The sequence below is a fragment of the Bombyx mori genome, chromosome 7, assembly GCF_030269925.1.
Source record: "Bombyx mori chromosome 7, ASM3026992v2".
NCBI lineage: Eukaryota > Metazoa > Arthropoda > Insecta > Lepidoptera > Bombycidae > Bombyx > Bombyx mori.
In genome coordinates, this window is record NC_085113.1 from 8,125,422 (window position 1) to 8,153,266 (window position 27,845).

The 27,845-nt window shown below is 35.1% G+C and overlaps 1 protein-coding gene across 11 annotated transcripts; it reads right to left on the reverse strand.

Annotated features, from left to right (window-relative positions):
* Positions 1 to 1,446: 1,446 nt before the first annotated feature.
* On the reverse strand, positions 1,447 to 27,340 carry LOC101736155 (palmitoyltransferase ZDHHC2). 11 transcript variants are annotated; one of them, XM_038011991.2, is made up of 10 exons: positions 27,175 to 27,340; positions 26,982 to 27,103; positions 26,396 to 26,502; positions 20,133 to 20,370; positions 19,012 to 19,095; positions 15,634 to 15,772; positions 14,999 to 15,076; positions 14,008 to 14,134; positions 11,551 to 11,658; positions 9,899 to 10,048 (listed from the first exon to the last, which is right to left on the reverse strand). In XM_038011991.2, exons 1-10 carry the CDS (start codon positions 27,338 to 27,340, stop codon positions 9,973 to 9,975), a joined length of 1,245 nt encoding a protein of 414 aa, XP_037867919.1. In that variant the 3' UTR covers positions 9,899 to 9,972. The 11 variants fall into 11 exon arrangements, with proteins under 11 accessions (XP_037867920.1, XP_021207103.1, XP_062525411.1 ...); XM_038011992.2 differs by lacking the exons at positions 9,899 to 10,048; positions 11,551 to 11,658 and adding an exon at positions 1,447 to 7,877; XM_038011993.2 differs by lacking the exon at positions 19,012 to 19,095.
* Between the last annotated feature and the right edge of the window lie 505 nt (positions 27,341 to 27,845).

Sequence of the window (27,845 nt, forward strand, 5' to 3'; positions counted from 1 at the left end):
CTGGACAGACGGTTATACTAAGGGATTAAAAAAACCAATTTCTAAAGGACACCAAATAGTCATTGTCCATGCTGGGTCCGAAACAGGCTTTGTGCCGAACTTATTTAAAGTTATAACTTTATTTAAAGCAGGCGTCAAAACAGTATTCATTTATACAATAACTAAGGTAGGACGTCTTGCGAGGCCGCACGGGTACGTGCCACCACCCTGCCTTTTTCTGCCGTGAAGCAGTAATGCATTTTGGTTTGAAGGGTGGGGCAGCCGTTGTAGTGTAAAAACTGAGAACTTAGAACTCGTAGGTATCTCAACATAAGTGCCGTCGAACCCTTCGCCGCAAGAACGGTGACCGGTACTTGAGGTACCTAAAAGCACCGTTAGTGGATCGGGAGAATCCGAAACGACGTCGACTGTTTACCATTCGATTCGCAGGATCGGGTATGAACCTAATTTCCGGCGGCCACGACAAGAGAGTTTTCGTATCATGCCGCTTTCTCAAAGTGGCGCACTGCGGTCGCGTTTTACTCTTTGATATGTAGTATTACACCAATTGAATATACCTACCATACAAATATATAGTTACATTTTCAATAAAAGTAAATACACTCCCGTACACATCTATCGGCCCACCTAATGTTTTAAGGTTTGACGGTCCCTAGCTAAAAATAAATGTTAGGTGGAGCAATAAAGTTTTTATACAGTTTTGAAGCTGATTTATTGGTCAACCCTTTTGGTATGTTTTCTTTTAAATTTCGAATTCAGAATTATGAAGAAAAAAAAATCGTGGTAGAGTATAAGATTCACCAAGGTGCATACTTGACTTATACGAGTCAAGTATGCGCCTTGGTGAAGGGCAAGAGTAGTAGTCTGGATTTTTAAAGAAATCAAACGTTTTATCACAATGAAATGTTTAATTGAACAAGGCGCACAAGCCTTAAGGGACATAAAAATTCAAAACGAGGCCGGTGGAGTCAGAGATTTGCTGGCAACACTAATAATTTGAGTGTTGCTGTATTTAAAAATACTCTTTGATTGTGAAGAAACGGTAGCCATAAGTTCGATTCCTGTTCTTCACCATTTTGGTGAATTTAAAGAAGGCTATTGTTTGAGATTTTTCATTATATGAGAATTATTTTATCCTGAATAATTATTGATAACAATTTATTGAATGGTTCTGAAGAGATTTTTGTTTTCAAAAATTGTCGGCTGTGAAAATATGAAAACATGTTTTTTGTCGGCTCTACTATGTTAAAATAGTTAACGCCAGTTTAATTTCAAATCTAAATCTTATTCAGTTATGGTAAAGACAAGAACGAATCCATAATTACAATTACGAGAAAATATGTCTCAGAAATAAATAAAAAAAATCTGTGATCAACCATCAACATACAAATGTACCCTCCTATATTTTTACTAAAATAAAGGAATATTAAAATAAAATAAAAAGTGTTTTATTTGTTACTATTTAATTTTTAAAAAAATACATTGCACGTCACAACAACACAAGGGTGACTAATTGTACAATAAATATCACTGCAATATGTATACATTAACTACATTGCAAGCCGAAACTATACTTGAAACAAATATATAAAAAAAAATACACTTCATAAAGATAGAATTTAACCTTAAATTATTACGAACTACATAAAGACAAATGCAACTTTCGGTTAATATAAATTGTTTTTTTTTTTTGCAAACCGTACAAATTACTTAATTAAAAAGCGGAACAGCTGTAGATATTATTAAATAAAACTAATTCCGATGTGCGGCGAGCTAATTCAAAAATTATATATGACTAGGACCTTAGTTTTACTACACAACGTGATGATCAAAGCACAATGGAACAATTAAGGAATGTGATGTGTAATGTACAACAGTGCTCGCAGTTTAGTCTACATTGTATGTATATAGAGCAGAGGTGGCCAACTTAATTAGAACCAAGATCTAATGTCTATTGACGAAACACTGCGATCTACCAATGACATTTCTTAAAATTTAATGAAAAAATGTAGTTCAGTATAAAAACTTTTTACTGGTGGTAGGACCTCTTGTGACTCCACACGGGTAGGTACCACCGCCCTGCCTATTTCTGCCGTGAAGCAGTAATGCGTTTCGGTTCGAAGGGTGGGCAGCCGTTGTAACTATACTTGAGACCTTAGAACTTATAAGTGGGTGGGGCATTTGCGTTGTAGATGTCTATGGGCTCCAGTAACTAATCAACACCAGGTGTTCTGTGAGCTCGTCCACCCATCTAAGCAATAAAAAAAAACACACTGCGATCTACCAATTATATTTCTTGAAATTTAATGAAACAACGTAGTTCAGTATACAAATAAGTAGTACGTATACATACGTATTTACTTTTATTAAAAAGACTAAAATAAACCTGAAATTATATAATAAAAGAGAACTATTGTGTAGAAGGGAGCATAAATAATGTGACTTAATGGTCATTAACAAATGATACAAGATGAAGATGATGCGCGCAGCAATTGGTGATTACGTTGCGCAGTCTTTTATATTTTTTGCCTTGCCACGATCGACTGAACTAATAGCCGCGATCGACCGATCGATCGCGATCTGCCGGTTGGCCACCCCTGATATAGAGTGTAAAAGGACCGTCACCAAAACAAGTCTCACTAATGTACACACATAACTTTAATCTACTAAAATAAGAATTAATACTTCGAGTTTTTGTATCTTATTTTGTTCTCAGCTAACCACACCGGACCTAATAAATAAGCTTAAAAGGCGACAAATCCTAAGTCTTAATAGACACGGTTGACAGAGTGGAACAGTCTCGATGGAGATTTTGCTCTGACCGCCTACCAGCTCTCAACACATCTGCCCATAGTCTAGCTGACTGATTGCAAGATAAAGAAGAAAAAACATTTGTTCATTCAGGTGGGTGGATACCAACATTCTGCCGCGGATACTATCTTTTCTATCTCAGGTACGAGATCAATTTTCGACCTTACGTTTCAAGTTTGGAGTTGGCATTTACGCTGAGGATTTAACTACTGCGTAATAAACAGATGAGACAAATAGTCGTCAGCATTGAATAAAATTGTGGGTACACAAATTTATACTGAACTGACAGCTGACAGACTCTGCTCCCACGACGTATCATAAGATCGTGTATTTGTTTTGGTATTTGATATTTACTACAACTGTTTTTGGAATTGATTCTAGTACATCCTTACACTTATTACTTTCGTTGATGGAGTTGGAATGTGCTAAACACAACTTAACAATTCATCGATCGTTAGTAGTTCAATGATAAATTCAAAAATACTACAAGAGTAAATTTAAACATTCTTTGAAGTTGGAAAATAGAAACGGCTGACATATACATTTTAATTAAAAAAGAACATTTTAATGTATTTATTCTTTTCCAGAGAACATCACGGGGTTTAGAATAATTAGAATACCAATTGTATATTACGAGCGTGTCACTTTTTTTCTGAAATCTGAATTATAGCCCATTTACAGCAATTATCAGTTTTTCATTAAAAATATTTTCACGAGTAACTTGGACCACTATAGATAAAAAGTTTTTACAGTTAATTTTGTTTTATAGCTTTATAGGTTTGAATTCAGGTCAGCGTGCGACCGGTGGGGGAGTAATTGACTCATTGAAACAACAAGGATGTCGCTTTGATAGCTCTGCGGTAGAATTGGGGAGAAAGACTTACGCAAATGTAAGCTTCTCTTTACTTTAGTTGTGTGGAGGTGGCCCTCCATAACTTCCCGTGGTTATCATATAACGCAACTAAGTGATTCACCGGAGAATAGGCAGCATTCTGCTAATTATTATACACGCGTCAATTATAACCCAGCACTGCTAAGTACTACCATACTGGTGATTTCTGCAGTCATGCTTTCTGATGCTTTCTGTGTTTAAGGGCGCAACGTCCGTTACATGATGTGAAATTGAAATTTCGACATTTAATCTCAAGTTGTGATATCGATAGACTTCGGTAACCACTATATGCCGGGTGAGTCGTGAAGTTGATCTCTGCCAATGCAATAAAAAAAAAAAAAAAACCGTTTCCAATGAAAAGTTTATCATCGGAGGCCAAAACCCACTTCGGGGTCATAGCGCCAGCGCAGTAGTAGTAGTAGTTTCCAATGACGTAGGAAGAACTAATTATTGGACGGACAGCTCGTGGTATCCAGCTTATTATTCTAAATCAGTGGTTTAGATAATTCGTAACGCTTCAGCAACTGAACTAATGTAACCGAGTCGTATGAACACCGAATTGTTATAATAATATATTATAGAATTACTAAAAATTGAAAAACTACAGTTTTTTTTTTCATTTTGCACGAAACACTAGATCTTAATAAAAAATTGTGTCCTCAATAACACAGTGCACAATTGGAATTTATTCATAATAATTATTTTACAAGACACGATTAGATTTCTGAAACAGTAGGCTAATTAAAAAATCATTAGATTTTATTATAAAGTATTATAGATTATCTTATTGTGGAATTACGAGAAATATTTAAAATTACTATATTATTTTTGTCATTGAGATGGCACCAAAAAATATTAATGGGACTAATTAATACATTTACTAATATTGTGACGTATCGTAGCGGTATTAAAGTTAAATTTTTATCGTACTTTTTTCTTTCATTTCAAAAATGATCAAATCCTATTAAACATTGTACACCCATCCCCCTATTTATATTGAAGATAGGTTATACAAAACCGTGTAAAATAAAATAAACTCCCGACATGAGTTCAAATCAGTCATTTACTTGAATAAAATAAAAGTAGCACATATTAAAAAGCCATTTTACTCCACACAAGAATATTTTGGCATAATTCATGAAAAAAAAAATTGGCAACATTCTTTATTATTTCCCTATTACGTAAAATCGTAGGATCCAATATTTTAACTTTTATTTCCAAAGATACAACTTTTATGTTTATTTTGTATCCATTTTTTTTAATACAAATTACGCGTGTAGCCTATATAAAAGCTGTCAGATTGATAACTAATACATAAACTCGCAATTGTGATAAAAATTATATACTTTCTTGGCTTACTTTTACATGAACTATGCGTTTGTATAGTATGCGTTTGTATTGTATATGTACATATGGAATGTCATGCCATATGTACATATTCATACGGGGAGTTCTGCGTTATGGCCGTCGGTGTTGCCACATGAAGACCTAAAAATGCTTTTAACGATATGCACATGCGAATATATAGCAACCAAATAAATCGTTTTTATTAATTAACAAAATTCGTCCTTCATAAACCTAGTCAAAGCGAAATAGTTTAAAACTGGGATTGTGTAAACAGGAGGGTATATGTAATCTACAATAAGTATTTTACTGAATTGTGCCAGGTACAAACTGTTACAAAACATTGTTTGATTTAATTAAAGTTAGAACTTGTTAAATTAATTTTATATTTATTTGATACCCCGAATAATATATTATTATATGTTATGATTTCATAGTCTTCAATAATAGAATAAATCTGATAATTGATAAATTTTAATAAAATGCATAATCTATTTGTAGCTTATCACTTTACTTACACAATACACGGTTAACACAATACATTTCTATATCCGTTTATTTATTTCTATCCACCAATGCCTTATCTAAAACGACATAAACAGTCGCAGTCTTATAATTTAAGCACTCCGAATTTACAATTGCTACATTCAAGTACACACGGTACATTCTAAAATATAAATAAGTGAAAAAAAAAGTATAATATAATTTAATAGTCATGGAAAAATCTTCTTTTTACTTAATGACCATATTAAATATTTGTGACTACCGTCAATTGGGCAGTATTCATGTCAAACACAATAAAAATAATGTACGGACAATAGACATAATAATATTTGTATTGCATTCGCTTCATACAAACACAGAGCACCAATATACTTAATCATTAATATCTATAAACACACAGTAAAAATAAATAATAACTTTATTATAGTCGACATTTAAATGATACCCGTCAAGTTGGGCTGCACGTAGTAAAATTAAAAATACGCTGCGCATATTTAGCTGATGATAGACTTGATTAAATTTGAGACAGTTGTAATCTGAAATCTTGTGGAACTTGGATTAAGTCATATTCTAGTACACGCTTGTGTAGAACTACACATATGTATGACATACGCTAGAGTACAGGGAAATTTGATAAATTTTGATAAATGCCAAATATAGATAATATTATGTTCCTTTTTTCAATTTATTCCTCAATCTCATTAGTTAAGGTGGGTTGGGGGCATTCACCTCTTAATGTATATAGGCTCTATGATTCCGCACCAGGCGGACCACAGACCATTGCCGTCATCTACACATAGACAAATATAATATTCGTCCACTATTTTCTTCCATAAATAAAATATAAAAAGATAAAATGTCAGTACAATAATAACGGATTTTAAAAGTAATAATTAAAATCATAATATATTCATACTATACACAACGTTACATAATATATACTTATAATATATTATTTAATTACATTTCTTTTTATATAATATATAATTTATCACTATGGAAAATATCACCGGAGTTGACTAATTACAATTCGCAATTTTAAGGACACGAAATATATATATATTTTTTTAACTCGGTTCACTAAATGAAAATTAAACTACAGATGATACAGTAAAACCATATCAATACATTATGAAAAATGGCTCATATTTTGTTCTAGCATTTATCACTTATTTTCGACTACAGAAGTAGATCAACAGAGAAAGGAATGAAAAAGTACGACAAAAAATATGCACAAATTTAACAAACATCACGATAATAATGTAAAATAATGAAACCAACGCTAATACTTATACCGTAGATATAATTCGATAAATACACAAATTCCTACTTTTAAGTGTCAGACGTATTTAAAGGCTTCAATTTTACATTCGCTAATACATATATAAATGTCTATACTATTTTTTTTTTTTTTTTTTTTTTTTTTTTATTGCTTAGATGGATGGACGAGCTCACAGCCCACCTGGTGTTAAGTGGTTACTGGAGCCCATAGACATCTACAACGTAAATGCGCCACCCACCTCGAGATATAAGTTCTAAGGTCTCAATATAGTTACAACGGCTACCCCACCCTTCGAACCGAAACGCAATACTGCTTCACGGCGGAAATAGGCGGGGTGGTGGTACCTACCCGCGCGGACTCCCAAGAGGTCCTACCACCAGTGTTTACGCAAATTATAATTTTGCGGGTTTGGTTTTTATTACACGATGTTATTCCTTCACCGTGGAAGTCAATCGTGAACATTTGTTGAGTACGTCTTCATTAGAAAAATTGGTACCCGCCTGCGGGATTCGAACATCGGTGCATCGCTACATACGAATGCACCGGACGTCTTATCCTTTAGGCCACGACGACTCTTATATTCATCTCGTTACACATTACACATAAAATACGCACAAAACCTGTAGCTTGGCGTTCGTAAATAACCTACAAATATTATAAAGAAAAAACAAAAGGTATCATGATTGATAATACACATTAAATTTGTTATTAAACTCCTCTATTGAGTTTTTCATTTGTCGGTGTGTGTCGGTGTGTATGTGTGTGTGTGTGTTTGTGTGTGTGTGTGTGTGTGTGTGTGTGTGTGTGTGTGTGTGTGTGTGTGTGTGTGTGTGTGTGTGTGTGTGGTGTGTGTTGTGTGTGTGTGAGTGTGTGTGTGTTTGTGTGGGTGTGGGTGTGTGTATTCAGAGTTCGTCGAAACTGGAGCTCTCACGTTCGTCGAATGGTCGTGCTCGATCGCCCCAGCGATCCCAGCGCTCTGAACTGAGCAGAGACTCGGATTCTTCTTCCTCACGAGGTGTTGGATACACCATGCCGTCTCCGAAGCTATTGGTTCATTGGACGTATTATTATTACCACTCGACACTTCCGACTTTTAAATGACAGTGATAAATGACATTTTATGTATGACGTGCATTTTGTTTCGTGACATTTTGTTTTTAAAAATATATATAAATGCGAAATTATCTTACGATTTATGTATCTCTAAATGAATTCTGAATCCAAGTAATTTATCTAAGTCAGAAATAATTTTATTTATATTCATTCGATTGTCGAATTCGTTTTGTACTTTGGTTTTAACAGTTTCTCAACATTTTGGTATTGTTTTCTTAATATAATAATAGAGTTCTCTGCAATGATATTTTATATGTAAAAAGAAGCAGATATGTTTCAAGCGCACGTCAAGTGAAGACTCGAAAACAGGCCAATTGGCACGTTTCGTTTTCAGTCGCGTCTAAACAAATGCAATAATAATATAACAAGTGCAATCGTTACAATTATAGCTATCTTTTTTACTCACGCGCTTATCCCATCTTTTGTACTTTTCATTAATGCTACTTGTCAACATATGTGTGCACTATATCGGTAGGTATGTAGATATATATGGCGCGATCAGATTTGAAGAGTCAGTTACTATGAAGATAACATATCTGTTGTATAAAAAATCATTGGCTCTCTGTTAAGAATATTGAAATTCTTTCAAAAGCAACGCCTTTAACTTATCTGCTTTAACTGCATTTTTATGTTAAAAATAAGGGGTGTGTTTCAATTTGTGAAAACAATTTTAACGCTATAGTATTTTCTTTTGTGTCAGTCTTGAACATAATTAAAACAACTTTTACGTCACTATCTCTCCTGTTACACCAAAAGTGTGGAGGGTAGAGGTAAGGAGGATCATCCAAGAGTGTCCGCTTATGAACAAAGTTATTGTTGGAAGACTCACTTATGTAGCGTTAATGTAGGAAATGGAAATAATTTGAATATAGCAATTTTAAACAGTATACTAGTTTAAAGAATATATTTTTCGTGAAAAATATGCAGAATTAAAAACTTCAATTATATATTTTGATTACTATTTACGTAGGAACTGTTTCTTTCCTTCTTAATTTAGTATCCTACTTTAATAGTTTATTATAGCGCTGTTTTTTTAATTTTTCCACTTGTTACTATGCGGCCACCTTAATTTTCCTCTTTTCAGCGGACCCTTTTTAATACCTAAGATTTTAAGCTTAACTTTTAAGACCTTTTGTAATGGATATCTAAGTCGTTCGCGATCACAACGTTCGTTAAATGATTGAAACGTCAGAATAACGTCAAACGTCAAACGACAAAATGAGATAAAACATTAGATCGAAACCAATAAAACTACATTCCAATTAAATATATACGATAATTGATATATACGTAATAAAATGCCTATAAACGGATACATATAGAATATACGGCAAAAAATAATAAAAAAATGTAATTCTAAACTACGACTAAACTCTTACTGAAGACTATTTCTAAAATGAAAAATGTAAAAATTTAAACATCCTAACTACTGATTCACGGTTACTTATAAAACTTCTAGCAGTTTCTAGCTTGACTACATGTATAGTTTAACTTTTTGAATTATTCTCAGCCGAAAGCGTGCGTTACCATTAACCCTTTGCACTCGAGAGGCGAATAACGCTCACCACATGATTTAATGTCAAAGTGACAAAAATAACGATAAGAACAGACATCAAAAACATAAGATCAGTCAATCATCAAATAAAATAAACTAACATAAATAGTATACACGGCGCATCGAATTTCCTCACCGGACAAAGTGGTGCACAAGAATCATCTCTCGAGTTGAGGCATTCAATAATGTGGTAGGCGACACTCACCTCCCGAGTGTAAGGAGTTTATATACAAAGGCATAAGGGCGCGAATACAGTTTCGATCAAATATAATAAATTAGCATGCAAAAGGACACCTTTACACCGAAAAGAATCGATTATGCCAAAAAAAGAAGTGAATGACGATAAATTTCGAATAAATACCAAAAGGAGTGAATCAGCCAATGAATGAAAAGCGTGTTCAATTTAAATAAGTATTTATTTGAATACATTTTTTTTTTATAAATAAATCGATTTTAAATTAATCGAAATCCTTATACTATTTGCGGGACGGTTCTGCCCTTTCGCGGGCACAGTCTCCATCTCTCAGTCTCGCGGGCCATCTCGACGCTAAAATATCAATACACATAATATTCATACAATTTTTTATATATATATAATAACGTACATTAGTATAAACAGGAAGAAGGTAACAAAAGCAAATATAGAGAACGCTATTTATAGATATTAAGAGAGAGGCATGCTTAGAGAAGACCGAGAGAGAGAAAGATAGAAGAAAAAGAAGCCTGTAAGAAATATACAGCACACAGACGTTATTAATACGGAATATAAGATATTAACCCTTTGAGCGGGAACCGTCGATAGATCGACTCTATATTGATGCGTATAAAGTGCAGAGAGTCGGAATACAGACTTGAGCAGTTTGATTATAGGTATTAAGTATCGACCTGCACTAACGTGTCTTAGCGCGCGTGAGTATAACTTTTTTAATAACTTAATAACGTTTATAAGTAACAATTTTAAATTATTTTGTTATAAGTTATAAGTTTGTTATAAGTTAATGCTCTTTATAAGGTAAGTTTTTTTTTTCCACAAATCCTTTAACAATTTCTTCAAAATATATGAAAATAATCTCAACACTAAAAGAGTTAATATAATTTTATGTTAGTATGTACCGTATCCTTTGCTTGCTAATTAATGTGTCCGAAGATCTCCAATGTATCGTGTATCACATTCTACCAACTAAAAGCGAAGGCTGAGGCAAACGTAAAACAAAATAATAATAATAATAATTAAAAAAAAAAACAAAAATAATTGTTAAAAACAAAACAGTTTATTGTGCATAAAACATACTTACAAAATATGAACATTATTATCATTTTTTAAAGTAGTTTATCAGTCTTGTGTGTTGTATATAGATTATAACGTAACAATAAATGCATTTTTAAAAGCCCTTTATTAATTAATATCTTCAATTGAAAAGAATGGATTTTTTATAGTTTAAATATTCAATTATATATTAACCACCCTTGCGTAAACAAACCGCGCAATCTCTTGAGTCTATATACTTGAAAACGAAAGAGTACAGAGGATCGCAGATGAGATAATTAAACAAATAATTAATAACTAATTAAAAAAATTTACGAAGAATTATTATGAACAAGAAAAACACATTAAACGACTAAAAATGTTTTTTTTTTTTAATGGAGTAAGTTTTGGCACCGTGGAATCCGTGCACGACTAGTGTTTTGTTTTGACAAAAAAAAAAAAAACTTTCAAAAACTGACATTATCGTTTTGCGTTGCCCAAAAAGCAAACGGCTTTCTTCATTTCACTTTATTATAACACATAGCAATCAGCTCGATAATTGGCACAGTCATACAATTTCAATATTCGAGTTTCCAATTCGTGGCTTGCAATAGCAAAACCCGTGTTTCCATAGTTCAAGCAAGCTCTAGAGATGAACAGCATTAAAATTTGTGTAATAATTTGTTTAGTCTTAGGTGACTAATGTAAGAAACAAAAACGTTTATATAAAAAATAAGTTTGTAAGTATATATCCTCAAGGTATGCGCGTGTCGCTAAAGGGCTGCCGAAGATTCTCGTCTGACCTGGAGCGCGTGATGCCCATGGACTCGTAGCCATGGGTGTCCTGGGGGCTCGTGAACGTCTGCAGCTGGTGTTCGCGACGTACCGGATATTCGCAGCCGTCGCCGAGGCTGATGAAACGATCATCAGTTTCAGAATGATTTGTTCGAGTCCACTGCCACTTATCGAAACATACGACTACGTAATATATTTTTTAAAGTGCTTAGATGAGTGGACGAGCTCACAGCCCACCTGGTGTTAAGTGGTTACTAGAGCCCATAGATATCTACAACGTAAATGCGCCACCCGCTTTGAGATTTAAGTCCTAAGATCTCAGTATAGTTACAACGGCTGCCTCGCTTTTCAAACCGAAACGCATTACTGCTTCACGGCAGAAATAGGCAGGGTGGTGGTACCTACCCGTGCGGACTCACAATAGGGCCTTCCACCAGTAAAAAACCAACCAGTAAAAAATGTAGGAGCTCAATGTGTATTCAAGTAAAGAGCTCACGGCCCATCTCATACTAAGCGATCCTAGTAGCCCGTAGCTCATAGATGCGGTGAACGTGCACCTTAACATATAATATTCAAGTCATAATAACTAAGTTGACTGATGTCGTGTTTATTAAGAACAAAGACTATTAGTGACGAATACAGTTAAATACGTGTGTTGAAGAAATAAATTGGCTAATAAACCCCCGGGGGATATTAAAGTTTCTGGTGAAGTTTTAGGTAGGGACACTGTCCGGTCCGCAAATCGAGTGTACTGGTTTCGAATTTCTAAAGCGCGATTGCACGATGACGTCACTGTACAAAGTAATGCACTCTGGCTAAGATGGAATTAAAACGCACAAAAATCACTCGTTTATTTGTACAGATTTTATGTTTATTTTCATTGAACAGTTGCACGATTGTTAAGATTTTTCAGAAAAAAAAAAACTTCATCGACTTGAATGGAGTAAAATTAATTGAATTCCATTAAAAACACCAAACTATTGATGCTAATACCAAATAAAAGGCATCTTTAATTACAAAGATAATGCGAATTATCGATTCGAAGAATGAAGAAAGAATCGCATCGCGAATTAAGCGGAAGTGTCGCCAATCAACCAACCAACGAACCAAACATAGCCTTTCACTCCTCGATGAAACTAGAGCGAATGTTTCAGAGAAATTTCCGAACGTCTTTTTTTTTCCTACCTAAGCTGAGAGCCTTGAGAGGCTATTTCAGCGTAACCTTAACTAGTATGTGAGCTCACGGGGCTCAAACCTGACGATTTTCCGAACGTACAATCAATCGCTAGTTTTTTTAAATTTTTTATTGCTTAGATGGGTGGACGAGCTCACAGCCCACCCGGTGTTAAGTGGTTACTGGAGCCCATAGACATCTACAACGTAAATGCGCCACCCACCTTGAGATAAGTTCTAAGGTCTAAGTATAGTTACTGCCCCACCCTTCAAACCGAAACGCATTACTGCTTTACGGCAGAAATAGGCAGCGTGGTGGTACCTACCCGTGCGGACTCAGAAAAGGTCCTACCACCAGTCAAAAAGTCCTAGTTAACAGATTTTTCGTCTAAACTTTAGTCTAAGCTGATGCACAGTTCGTATTTCGATAAGTCGCAGTAGACGTAAAACAGAAAATTCGTACCTAATTTTACATCAAATTTTAATGTTCGTATTCATGTGCACGATATAATTTATATTCATTAATTTCAATTTAAGTTTATACTATAGATACATAGACTAGAGATTTTATATCACATTTAAAAACAAAACTCCAGTCTAATATTATCAGAATGAAGTGGTAAGATTAGTAAAAAAAAAAAGATTCATGCGAGAAAATAAATATAAAAGAATTACATTGCTTTATGTGTCATTAAACTCTGAATTTGATAAAACAATGCTAAAATATATACGACTTTAGTAAATTAGTAATAGGGTCTAAAACTATTACACTAATATATAATTAAATACTCAAATATTAAGACACCAGTTAAAATAGCTTCCATGGAAATCGTGTAAATGTAATAATGCATATTAATAATAATTAAATACGTAATAAATGATTTAATGAAATGAAATGATTTATGATCCTTCCGGTTATAGTTACAGCAATATATACATTAACACTATTAAAAAAAGTATTACGATCTAATAGCGTTAGTAAAATTTATTAAAAACATTAGGGTGTCTAAAACTTGACAGTTCTATGAAATTCTTTGTTAGATATTGTCATTCACTTCTTTTTTTTTTTAAACACACGCATTTGTTATCATGCACACATCAATCCACAGATCGCTAAAACTATACACGTTAAATCCTTTTTTCCTATTGATCATGTTAATAGCCCCATGCTTTTTACGATATCTGTGCCGAAAAACACGGTTTGCGCCAACCGTCCTTTGAGCCGGACAATCCATAGACAATTTCATATGTCAATTTGACATTTATTATTTTGAATTAAAATCGAAGCTTACCTTGTGAATACAGGCACCAACCAGAGGTTCGGACTATTACCGAACACTTCCTTGAAGTTTTTGAAAGCACCAATTGAGAAGCCATTTTTGTCGGCGCCGCCTCGGAACATCGGCGCTCTAAACGCTTCTGAAATTATTATTTTTATTACAATTACATTTAATCAACGAATGAGTTTACGACCTGCCCGATACCGTCGTGTTAAGGGCATAGGAAGAAAACATTTATAGACACAGTAAATCTATTCGTAGGTAGGCGAGGGCAGAACGATGAAAGACTACGGATTTCCTCCGAAATGCCTCTTGAACTTTTTTAGAATCGATTCGGCCAAAACCACGGGGAGCATAAGTATAGGCACAGGCAAACTCATTAAAGAAAATTAAAAAAAACTATAATAACATAATATATATTTAATTGTAATTTTTATATTTAACGAAATTTTAATAATACTATTTATTTTTTATTTTTTTTATTGCTTAGATGGGTGGACAAGCTCACAGCCCACCTGGTGTTAAGTGGTAACTGGAGCCCATAGACATCTACAATGTAAATGCGCCACCCACCTTGAGATATAAGTTCTAAGGTCTCAGTATAGTTACAACGGCTGCCCCACCTTTCAAACCGAAACGCATTACTGCTTCACGGCAGAAATGGGCGGGGTGGTGGTACCTACCCGCGCGGACTCACAAGAGGTCCTACCACCAGTAATAACTAATATTTACGTCACTGCAAAATAACTACATCATAGATAATCACTTTTATTTCTATTTGATTTTTAAACAAATGATTAAAGCAAATTAAAAAATTAATACAAACGACTCAAGATTAGATTTTATCTCAACGAACTACGGTAAAATTGATTGATATCAAGTATACGATAAAAAAACTAATTTCGATCAGTACTTAAAGTATACGATAGAAAACTAATGAAATATACTAATTTCGATCAGTACTTAACAAAAACCGTACTCGGTTAAAATTGACTGCAATTACCGTGAACCAAATTCTTAAGCATTATTCGTATAAAACTACCGCCGTGCGTGTTCAAACGGCGATTGTTTATGAGCATATCTGAAAATAATATAGTTAATGAATATATAAAGACAATAATCACAAATCAAGGTAATCAGTGATTGCAGTCAAATCTTATGGAACCAATTTAATTTAAAAAAAAAATACATAAATGTGTTGTACCCATACACATCACATTAAAGACGCTACCTTGAGCCACAAAATACCTATATGTCTCAAATATTATATAATAAAACGGTTGTCTCTTCAAACTTTTATTAGCACTGAATACACAATGACTTAAAAAAAAATCGACCTAGTAAAATTGGTCTGCAGTGTACACTTAAGTTACGGAACAGAATAGTGCGGAGAACCAGATGACGTAATACGTTACAAGTCACTCTAGGTTGTCTTATTATTTTGATATATTCAGATTTGAACAACTTAACGTAGATTGACTTTACAGAAATGTAATGATCAAGATTTTGAAGGCTACAAAACACACACGCACACGCGCGCACGCACGCACACACGCACGCACGCACACGCACACGCACGCACGCACGCACGCACCCACATACATATATAAATTTCATAATATAAATATCGGAACTCACCTAAAGTTGTTCTATTATTGACGACGAGGTAACAATGGTATCCGAATAGTGAACCCAGAGATATCGCGAACATTAGCGACACGAAAAAAGCGAATATGATGTGATAACGACCACTCGATGTCGCTGTACCGAAGTCGCCCTGTAAACATTTTGATCATTTAAGAGTACACTAAAAGCATTATTGGCGTAGTGGTTAGCGTCCCTGTTTGCTGGGCCGAAGGTCGTGGTTTCGCTACTCACTTCGAGAAAATATTCGTGTTACGAACTGGTTTAGTTGCTTGTTTGGTGTCGAATCTATATATTATGTACTAGCGATCCGCCCTCGCTTCGCTTCGGAAACATGTCATTGTAATTTTATTATTGATTATTTACGACATCACATTAAAAAACCTCAAAAATAACAGTATTTCTCCACTATTTAATGGATGTTATTATACATATAAACCTTCCTCTTCAATCACTCTATCTATTAAAAAAAACCACATCAAAATCCGTTGCGTAGTTTTAAAGATTTAAGCATACATAGGGACATACAGATATAGGGACAAAGAAAGCGACTTTGTTTTATACTATGTAGTGATGTTACATATTGTACACATCTCTGGTTAGCATTAGTATAGGAAATCTTTGTTTTAGAGCCTGTGGAACCTTAGACCGTGTGTGATGAGTTCCCGGATTATTTTTTGTATTACGCAATTCGCGTTTATCGGTAGCCTAAGGGACTAATCCAGCTTCGGTCGGACGGATAGGCGAACTCACGGGCTAGACCTGAGAGAATTTGCTAACACTAGCCCTAACAAGAGCAATGCTACGCAGAATCTACCACCGAATCGGAATCGCAACCCATTGAGGAGATCTGTGGCTGTGTGTATGGGTTAATTCGCTCATCGAATTCTCCTGAGCTCCTCTGCTCTGAGGAATTGTTCGAAATGATCCTCTCATCTCCTTTTTATCATCGCACTTCACGCCATCGGAGTAGAGTTCATCCATATTATTTGGAACCGCTGCGTTCATCGACAGTGCGTTTCCAGAGGTCTTTTTTGCCACGTATCATCCGGCTATGGAATGAGCTCCCCTCCACGGTGTTTCCCGAGCGCTATGACATGTCCTTCTTCAAACGAGGCTTGTGGCGAGTATTAAGCTGAAGTCTATGGGCAATGGTAACCACTCACCATCAGGTGGGCCGTATGCTCGTCTGCCTACAAGGGCAATAAATAAATAAAAGAAACTCTTCGTCGTGATCAACGAGTTCGACGAGGACAGTGAGAGGTGGTTGAAGAGCCTTAAAGCTTAAAGCTCCAAGAGTGGATCCGGGGGATCCGACACGACATATTTCGGGCGACGGCGGCTTTGCATTGCCCCTTCGTCTGGATCGGGCATGTCCAAGTACCTAACTTCCTAGTATTCTTAATACCGAGTGTCAATACTAATGAAACTTAACCAATCAATTTCATAAATTAAAGATAGGATCGTCAACTTATCAAGCTCGTAAGTTATTATATCTACAAAATTATCAGTGAGTACTTAATTGGAAATGACGCATAAGTAAGTTAGTAACTATATCATCGATACTCTAGATTAAAAACTCAAAACAAAAATATACAAGACATTCCCACTGCGAAATGCACAAAACTGATCAACTAATTAATATAATATATTTATAGTACTTTTTTTTAATCTACATGCGAATCTTATCTAAGGTGTACAGTAAGGAATTTAGGCTACAAGATATGACTCATAATACCGTACACATTTCAGTTAAAATTGGAGTGAACTGTAATGTAAGTTAATGTAACACATCAGCTTATTACCCGATTCTTTGTAGCGTACACGGGTAACCATGCTCACGGTCAATCTGGTGGTAGGGCGTCTGGTGAGCCCGCACGAGTTAGTACCACCGCTCTGCCTATTTCTGCTACGAAGCAGTAATCCGTTTCGGAAAACTAAGACTTAGAGCTCATGTATCAGGGTAGATGGTGACATTTATGCTGTCGATGTCTATGGGTAACGGTAACCAATTACCGGCTCACCTAAGTGGTACTACGAGGTAAATGTCGAATACCGACACACATCTTGGACGCCACGTGTTTTTTTCCCTACCTAATCGTTGGTAGCCTAAGTGGCTATTCCAACTCCACGCGGACCGGTAGATGAGCTCACGGGCTCAACCTGAGAGAAATACTAACACTAGCCCTAGCAAGAGCGTGCTTCGCTGCATCTACTACCGGATCGGAATAGCAACCACCGAGAAGATCCGGCAAGAAACTCAGTGGGCTGTGTCTATGGGCTAGTTCACACATCAAACTCTTCGTCGAAGCCACTGGGTTCGATAACAACGGTAACCGGTGCTTGAAGAGCCTAAAAGCACCAAGAGTGGATCCGAGGGATCCGACAAGACATGTACGCCAGGTTTCAATCGAAATAGAAAAACGATCCTTTCATTCAAAGAGACGGTAGGCAGCGGTTTGGCTCTGTCCCTGGCACTGCTGACGTCCATGGGCGACGGTAACTACTCACCATCAAGTGGGCCGTATTCCCATCTGCCTACAAGGGCAACAAAAAAATAAAGAAATGCTTCTCGATTGAAATAGTAAGAGCCTTGGCCCTAAATTATGGGGTCCACACCACCAGTGTTTCACATTAATTAGGAAAATAAAGTAAATAACTATAAAGGCAACTATTAATATGTTCCAATCTCGCTCTTCACGGGCTGGCCAAATATTGGCCGACACCCATCCGAACTTTTGTGTTCCTTCCTTCCTCATTCCACATTCCCCTCAATTATGTACCAATATTATAAATGAGAATTTATGTATATTTGTTGTTCAATCACGCAAAAATGACTAAACAGAAATTGAGTAAATTCCGCACAAGCGTAGTTTAAAAACTGAGTTAACACATAGGTTACTTTTATTTGCTTATGTATTGTAATTTATTTAAAAGAAAATAAATTTTGATGCAAAATCGGCCTATCCCTAGTTTCATCCAGAGATAGCAGATGCCTTTGTGAACATCATTTTAGCGCGTATTTTTTTGCCTACGAAGTATTGTAAAGGTAAATTCGAACCCCATTATCTCCATACTAACTGTGGTAAGCTTAGGCCACTTTTGCGTTGACGGCCTCATATCTATAATCGAAGTTTATAGATCAGAGAGACAGACACAAGAACCCATTTTCATTCATTCATTCATTCCGAACTGAAAATTTAAAGACTATTTGAAAATTAATTACGATATTTCTAATACAACGCTGAATCTAATTTTAGAAGCTCCAAACTATTAATCTAGTGATCTTGCACATTGATTTATACTTCAATCTAAAATGATTTTACTGAGTGAACATTACATTTCTATTCTTAATACAATTAATAATTTTACGTTTATCATGTCCACGCATATTTTCGTGTATGCTCCGCTTTCTAAAATTAAATCGCAGTGGGCGTGCTTGTATTCTTCGTACATCTGTGTTTACAACAAAACAGTAAGTAGTGATTACATTTCGTAGTACGCTAATATGGTAATTTGAAACTTTTTTTTTTGCAAATATCGTGAACAATAATACTCTTCTATCCCCTAGCATAATCCCATTAATAATATATTATTACCGAGTCCAGGCAGCCCCCGACCAGCCCTTAAGCCGGCTAAAGCCAGAGCCAGCGCTAAACCATAAAAACGATCCCTCGCTGCGCCTTTGCCGCCTTTTGTGCGTGGCATTCGTGCGTGCGGTTCTTGTTGAAACATATTGATACTTGTTGTGTAATCTTAACAGTTTTCGATAGTAGTAGATTGAAATCATTTTGTTAGAAATTTTGGTTAATTCAGTGAAATATAATTAGGCCAGTTCCGTGTAATTTATTTCCTTTTTTTTAACTACCTCACTTCTGGTCGATAATAATATATTATTGCTACTTTTAGACGATATTCACATCTATTTTATAAGTAATAGCATATTTTATCACACACTACTTCCTATTCTATATTGAATTTGTAGGCAGCAAGTATACACAGCCCATCAAAAGTGACCGATTACTGTGATCCATGACGTCAACATAATCAAGCCTACTGCTAATTAAAAATTAAAACTATTTAAAAGATTAACCAGTAAGTAAATATTTAGTTGTGTTATTATATAAATGAACTAGCGACCCGCCCTCGCTTCGCTTCGAACATTAAATTTTATTATTGATAGGCGAGTCCGGCATGTTGCGCGCGGTACGACAATAACTGCGTGTGACGCCGCGGGGCGAAGCTAGCTAGAAGCTTAGCTAAAAAGTAGCCTAAGTATGTAGTACTCCTTATATCATCAGCTACCTATTAGTAAAATTTACATTATTAACATTACATATTAGCCGGAACGAACAGACAGACACAGACAAAAATTGTAAAAAATGTTATTTTGGTGTATGTACATATATTCATATGGATGCAGTGAAAAGCGGTTATTTCAATATTACAAACAGACACTCTAATTTTATTTATATGTATGGATGATAACTAACCTTCCAAAGTCGTATGAAATACGGCAGGCATGTCGCCATGACAAAGAGACAATACAGCAGCGCGTAGCCAAGGAACAGCATGAAGAACTTGTAGTTGTGGAAGCAGACGCAGTTGTTCACCCAGGGGCAGTGGTGATCCATTTTGAGCACGCACCGAGCGCATATGCTGCAGTGGTGAGCTCGGTCAGGCTTGACGAGCACGCACCGGTTGCAGTAGCGTATCGATCCAGACATTGTCCTGGTGACGAGGGTATTAAATAATTGTGACTCCCGAATCGAATAGATAGTTAACAATTAAAACGGAAAAAAATTGGTCGCGATTTCATTTTTTGTTGTTGTTGTTGAAAAACGATAGATTACATAATATTACATTGTTAGCGGATTTTTTTTAAAGTCGACTAGAAAATGAATTTATTTTTTTATTTATTGCGATTAGTTCATTTTATATTGAAAACAATTCAATAAGTTTAATTGATTAACAAAATTAGTTAATATTAATTAAAATTAAGTCCACATATTATGTGGCCACCTAGCGTTTAATTATGCGTCTACAATCAAAAAGAAAACCAAACGTATGTATGTGCATATGTAAATATGTATATGTCCCTGATGAGCTTAAAAAAATAAAATAATGCAACTAAAATAAAAGTTCCTTGAATAAAATGTGATATTAATTTAATATTACGCAGAAAAAATTAAATTCAAAATTAAAAAATACAACGGTCTAAAACACATCGGACACGGAAAACCCATGGCGGCTATATGAACTGTATCCATTGATAGAATATAAAAAATATTATATGTTTTAAGGTTTCCTAGCTCTTTATTCGCGGGGTATATGTTCCGTGAATATGCCTCGAATAGAGAAACCGTGAATATGAAAAAGGGCAATTACATAGGATATTCGGTTGAATACCAAAATATTGGAATCCTTTTTACCAATAAACATGTACCGATGTACCAATTAAATCTGTGAATAAAGAAATTAGCCACGAGCATACGAATTGGGTCTCATTTTATTTAATCCGCGAATTTTGAAAACGCGTATAAGGAGACTTTTACTGTATTCAAATGTCGGCGAATAACCCCCTAAATCGGAAAAACATATAAGAAGTGAACGACAGCAAAAAAAAAACTAAATTAAATCGTAACAGTAGACTTTACTATGCGAAAACCGAAGATAATATCCAGTATATTGTGTTTTAATAACTATGCTTGTAATGAAACACTAACCGAATTTTTAGACAGGCGACCACTACAAAAACTTGGTCTAAAAGATGTATTAATGTCTGACTTATACTCCTACATGGCTACGATAATGTTTAGCGGTCGATCGATTATAAGCCATTAATATGTAGATTGGATATTGACGTTATGATAGTTGTTTTAGCATTGTTATTGGGTCATTGGCTTACTTTTCGCCCGCTCCGAATACTACTAATTTATGTATGGTAGAAAGTTAACTCAATACAAATAATAACATCAACCATTAGTTGTATTCATATACAATTCATATTGTGTTAAAGCTATTGTGGTTTTATAAATTGAATATAATGAATTTTCATGGTTTTTTTTTTGGTTGAGTAATAAATTTTCCCAGGTAATCCCAGAAAATGAACTAGAAATAGGGTAAATAGATGTTTCTGCTTCTTATATCGTAACCACAGTTTTCATTCTACCCGTGGTGATCATAGCAATTGTAACGGTGCTAAAATAAACGTCAAAATTGTGTAAGCCTCGTCATAAACATGTTTTCGCATTAAGAGTACCTACATTCATTATAAATACTTAAGTAATAATCCTTAAACTATTCAATTAATTTTGTCAGTTAAAGTTTTAAGACGTAACTAGATTATGACCTATTTATTTGTCTTTGCCTCGCTTGTAATAAAAAGGTCAATTGCTATCGCTAGAACTATTGAATTGAGTTGAAAACATGAAGAATCTATATAGTACATAAATTAAGTCTTATTATTCTACTTTATTACAAGGAAGCTATTCTTTCTTTACAGGATCTTTCAAAGATCTGACCTACGGAACGGGTCTGGGAGTATTCAGTGTTTTTACAATATTTTGTACAGTATAATTGTAAAAAATAGCTTTGTTGTTACTTTAGTTGAGAGCGAGGGTTTTTTTGTAACTTCACTACCTGGTAGCTATAAAAAAGGACACCATTTTCAAGATAGAAAATAACCAAGCTTTCTTAGACTAATAGTCTACTGGAACTCAAATTTTCGATTATGCTAAAATTATGCAGTTCCGCGGGGTTCTGGGATCTAACTGTATAGAGATGTTTTTTAATTCAATATTCATCGCTATTTTAGGATCGGCGTTACCATTCGGGATCGTGGGTAGATTTTACGTTAAGGAAAGAGTTAGCCAGGATGACTATCCTAGGTACTTGACTGTACTGACTGAGGGTATCGATTGCCCGAAGAGAATTATCGAAAGGAAGTTCCTACATCTCAAACGAAAGGAAAGATTCGCGTCGAGCTCCCCCTTTGAAAAGACATATCCGAACTTTTCGGAAAGATAACTTTAATGCGCCATTTGCTGAAGCATTCCGGCTGCGCTCTAAAGATTTATCGTGATGAAGCACTTGTTCTTACTAGAATAACCTATAGAAAAATAAAAAGTTTCATTGATGAGGAGGGTTAACTGGGTCGGGGCTCATAATGAGAGGGGTGAGAGCTACGGTCGGGGAGTGGAACGTGGTCCTTCGACTAGATTGCGAAAGAAATGATTCAACAAGAATCCTCGCAAGATGAGTACGGGATTTGCCGGCACGCCAATGTCGTATTATTGGGATACCAACTACATATAGGTATCGTGATATCGAAGAGGAGGGTTTCTGTTGAACCCTGATAGAAAGCGTTCCATGAGGCGGTGGTGCACTTTTCGAACAAGTATTTGGAGCGGAAGGTGTTTGTACCAAAAATTAGCATTACAGCTTTTAAAAAACATTACAGCTACCTTTAATCTCTATATATAAAAATGAATTACTGTTCGTTAGTCTCGCTAACACTCGAGAACGGCTGGACCGATTTGGCTAATTTTGGTCATGAATTATTTGTGGAAGTCCAGAGAAGGTTTAAAAGGTAGATAAATATGAAAATGCTCGGAATTAAATAAAAATAACAATTTTGTTTTCATCAAATTCCTTTGATGTGTCTCCCGTCGGACGGATTCCTTTTGTTTGTTTTAAGTTTATTTTATACAAAACTTTAGGTCTTTTATTTATAGATTGAGGTAATACGAAGTCTGCCGGGTCAGCTAGTCTTTAATAAAAATTAGTAATTAATTATTGTGTTAGAACATTGTTTAAATACTGCCATTACAACTAGACTCCCATGTTTCCATTATTTTATACATATTTATCGCTAAAATAAACAAAAAAAAAGATAATTCAACTCGAGATTCCAATACTAGTTACCAGAATATCAAACTTACAATGTGACTAAATAAAATATACATCTCAATTCTAGATCTACAGAATTTTGATGAATATCAGACCTCGTTAAAACTGGTAGAGTATTAGCAAATGTTTCTAAGATAGTTTTTTTGCTTTCCGCTTTAAATAGACGCTTGCTGAATTTCCTTATCGTCATTGTCAATCTAGAATTGAGAGACAGATGTTTTAATGGATGTGCGATGTTGGCTTAGAATGGCATAACCTAATCCCGTGTTTTTGTAATTTCGTTTTATTGCCTAGATGTGTGGACGAGCTCACAGCCCACCTGGTGTTAAGTGGTTACTGGAACCCATAGACATCTACAACGTAGATGCGCCACACACCTTGAGATATAAGTTCTAAGGTCTCAGTATAGTGTCGTAAAAGTCAAGTAAGGGATTCACAATGGAGAAAGAGCAGCAGAGTATTATTGCAGGATACTACGATCGGTAATACTTGCTGTATGCGCTGTATTGTAAAATTTGCACCACCATCCTGCTTATATCGTGCCTTCAAGCCGCGAAGGCCCGGAGAGCTGTTATAGAATAAAACTAAGACCTCGGCCGTCATCTCTCTCAGTCGTTCACTATGGGTCCGGTTACAGCTTTACATCAGGTAGAACGTGAAATAGTTCAACGCATATATTTTTTAAAAAGCGTATGTTAGTGGCAATTCGTACTACCGAGACGGCAGACGTTTTTCAGAACCTTCGATTCGCCTCGAAGGCTCCGTCGGCCGGGCGTCCTTGGGGTGAGTGAGGATGTAGTGTTGACCACGGTAACTACTTTATCTCATCCGGGTTCTGACCTCGGAGGGGATTGGACGCTTGGACGAAGAGCGCAGGGGAGTCGTTTGGTAGGTAGGGTCCTAAAGCATTCTTGGGACCGCGGTTTGCAAACGCGGACCAGACCCACATACTCCGCGCGTCCCCTAGGCGCAGAGACCTCGAAGGAGGTTCGGCAATGCGTACATATGTACATTGAATTGCAATACATGTAGCTATGTAGTGTTAAATATATTTCTTAATGCTAAATAAATTGTCTTATTTCAAATACTATAGTTTAAATGACTCACACTGTTGACCTTAAATATTGTGGTTTTGAGTTTCATTTAATATATTATCACAGACAATCAAAGATTAATTTATCGTTTTTGATAATAAATTATTATTAATATTTTCTTGTGTGAAATCTCAAAATCAGAAAGTTTATTTATAAGTTTTTGTAACATTCAATTTGCTAATTGAAAATAAAAATAAATTCTTCCAAAAAATCTCTCTTGTGTTTATGTAAGGGCAATAATCTAAAGTAATCCTATAACAGAAGGTCTAGTAAAAGAAATGGCAAAATATAGTTAAAAACTGTGTCTCACAAGCTTCAACTATCCAATGTCACCGTTTCAGAGTAACTTAAAACTTGATGATGCCCTTGTAGGGAGTAGGCAAGTACTCACACACTCAATGCAGCTCCACATCGTATGAGGCCTACGTCATATCACCTGACTCTTGGGCCCAGTGGCCAGTATTTTTGTTAATTCGTTTTTGTATATAACCATGTGTTGTTATTATTTTCATTCAGTGTGCTTTGCAAAATTCGCCTGACAAATACAAATATTAAACCTCACCATTGATTATCTTCTGTACACTGCTTCACATCAGATCTATTTTGAATACTATATAAAACAGAAAACTGAAAGTGGCAGAAGGCCTTAGTACAACCAGCCATTTCAGACCCTAGCTAGTTGGTGCAATAACCTCCAAACGGTGGCCAGCAAGAGGTCGATGAGGAGAACGGAAGACCGGGCTCATTGGTGTGGATTGGGAGAAGCCTATGTCCAGCAGTCGACAACTTAGTCGGACATAGTCCAAAATTATAAAATATAGTATTAATTTTGTAATAAGGAATTACTGTTTATGTCCAAATAAATATACAACAAAAATATTGAAATCATTTTGAAAATGGTGAGATAGTTTATATTGTTGTTTTTTTTACCAGTTTTCTGACCACAGCTTTGTACTCATAGTCACAGATATCTAGATACGCAGTCAAAGCCACATGCTCATTGGATAAAAGGTCAGATAAAAATAATTCTAAGAATGAGTATGTACTTAAGGTTATAATTTCTTAAGTATTCCTTCACTATTTTTATTGCTTTTCAACAATACAGAGACACACTGGGTTCCTTTGCTTAATTAAATATATTCATTCTGGGCTAATCTATATAATTCAACGCAAAATGCTTCCTTAACTTTAACATCATTATAATATACAATACTCCAGAATGAATTAACAACACAAGATGTAATTGCCTTTAAAATTCAAACTAAAACAACATAAGCCCTTAATCTCTTTTAAAATTAATATTTTAAACAGTTTTTTTATACTATGCAAAACTGAACTACCCTCTTCACTGAATGACAGACAATGAGTGATTCTGTCTAAGTTTTTTTTTTAAACTATATAGTTTTTAAGTTTTTAAGGTAAATCATAAAGGTTTTTCTTTACATGTATGTATAATAATTATGGTTAAATTAATCAATTTCTAACTATTTTCCATAGTTCAATAGATGGAAGGGATAAAGTCCCCTATTAGTACCATACTACTGACCACACAATGCCTTGTTTATATATAAAATTGCCAAATGTATCTGCAGATAAAGTTATTTATCAACCTAAACCAATCAGGCTTACGTTCAGTTTAACTTTCAGATGTGAGAGGTTAACATCCTAATTATGGTTTACAGTAGTTTAATGGTTTATGCGTGGGTTAAATAAACTGAGTAACAATCAGCCAGACTAAAACAATGAATTACCTTGTAACAATTGGCAAATCCTTAGCAAAGTTTTCAAGAATTGTTCTTTGTGAATCTTCAGATTCTGCACTCAACATTTTCTCTAGTTCTGCTTCAGGCAGCTTGTACTAAAATTTATTACATGAAAATGATATTTATTTTGTTTAACTTTAGGTATTAATTTCTTTCACAAACAAGTATTATCTTAATTTATTTGTTCATATATTTGATGACTCAGATTCGTTTTTTTACATGGTTTGGTATGTGAATCTTGGTTTATAATTGTAATTATAATTTGTAATTGTAATCTAGTTTGTATATCTGCACTTGTCCTCTGTGGCATCATCAGTGCATACTACATCTACTACATCAGTGTGGAAGAACTGAGGAAATTGTTTATGCATACCAAATACGTACTTAAGATCTTTCATTTAATGTGTAAGTATAGAAGCTTATTTCATATGATTGTGTTAAATAAACATTCAATCATGAGGACGACTTGCACTTGAGGCTAAATATTTTTTTTTACCATAATTTCAACTAAACAGAATGAAAATTTTGTATATGCGATAATGTTTGGAAATTTCCATTAATAAAGAATACTTACTTTTTCAGGGATTGGTTCTATCTCTGCAAAAATTGTTTTCCAGTAAGACCAGACGAACATTATTAGGAGTATGTGGTACAGCACCAAATAAATCCATTGTTGGACTGTGCTTTGTATTGTAACTGTAATATAATTAAGTCTAATGATTTACTATTAATTAAGTGTAAAGTTGGTAATAGTCTTAAACACTTACAAATACAGAGTTGAATAACGTAGGCATAGTATGACCAAGTTATTATAGACACTATGAATGACACTGGAAGCCATTTGAATCCTTTCCAACACCACATGTTGCACGTTCGACAACAGGCACAATAACCAGGTGATGAAATCCTACTATTCTGTACTGATGAAGCCATTTCGATTACATTAATAAATCAAATTGAAAATAATCCATGTTCACCTAAAAAAGAGACAATAAAAAGTGACGACACTGACGGTTGACTGAGTGACATTTCCATTTTGTAAAACGTCAATTTAATCTTTGCATAGAATATAAAAATATAAGTTAATTGGGATGCCATTGCAACGGCTGCCTTACCCTTCAAACCAAAAACCATTACTGCTTCACGGCAGAAATAGGCAGGGTGGTGGTATCTACCCGCGCGGACTCACAAGAGGTCCTACCACCTTACTAGTGGAGGACCTCTTGTGAGTCCATCCATATTAGTGTTATTAATGTGAGAGTATTTCTTTGTTATATTTTCACATCAAATAACTCTGAATTGTTTGGGGTCAGGAATTCGCACTACTTTTTCCTACGTGATGGTGACGATAGGCTGAGTGTTTTAGTGTTAGTTTAGCCTTTAAGATCTTCGCCAACAGAGTCCTACATATCCTGTGCACCCGCTGACGCAGGAAACT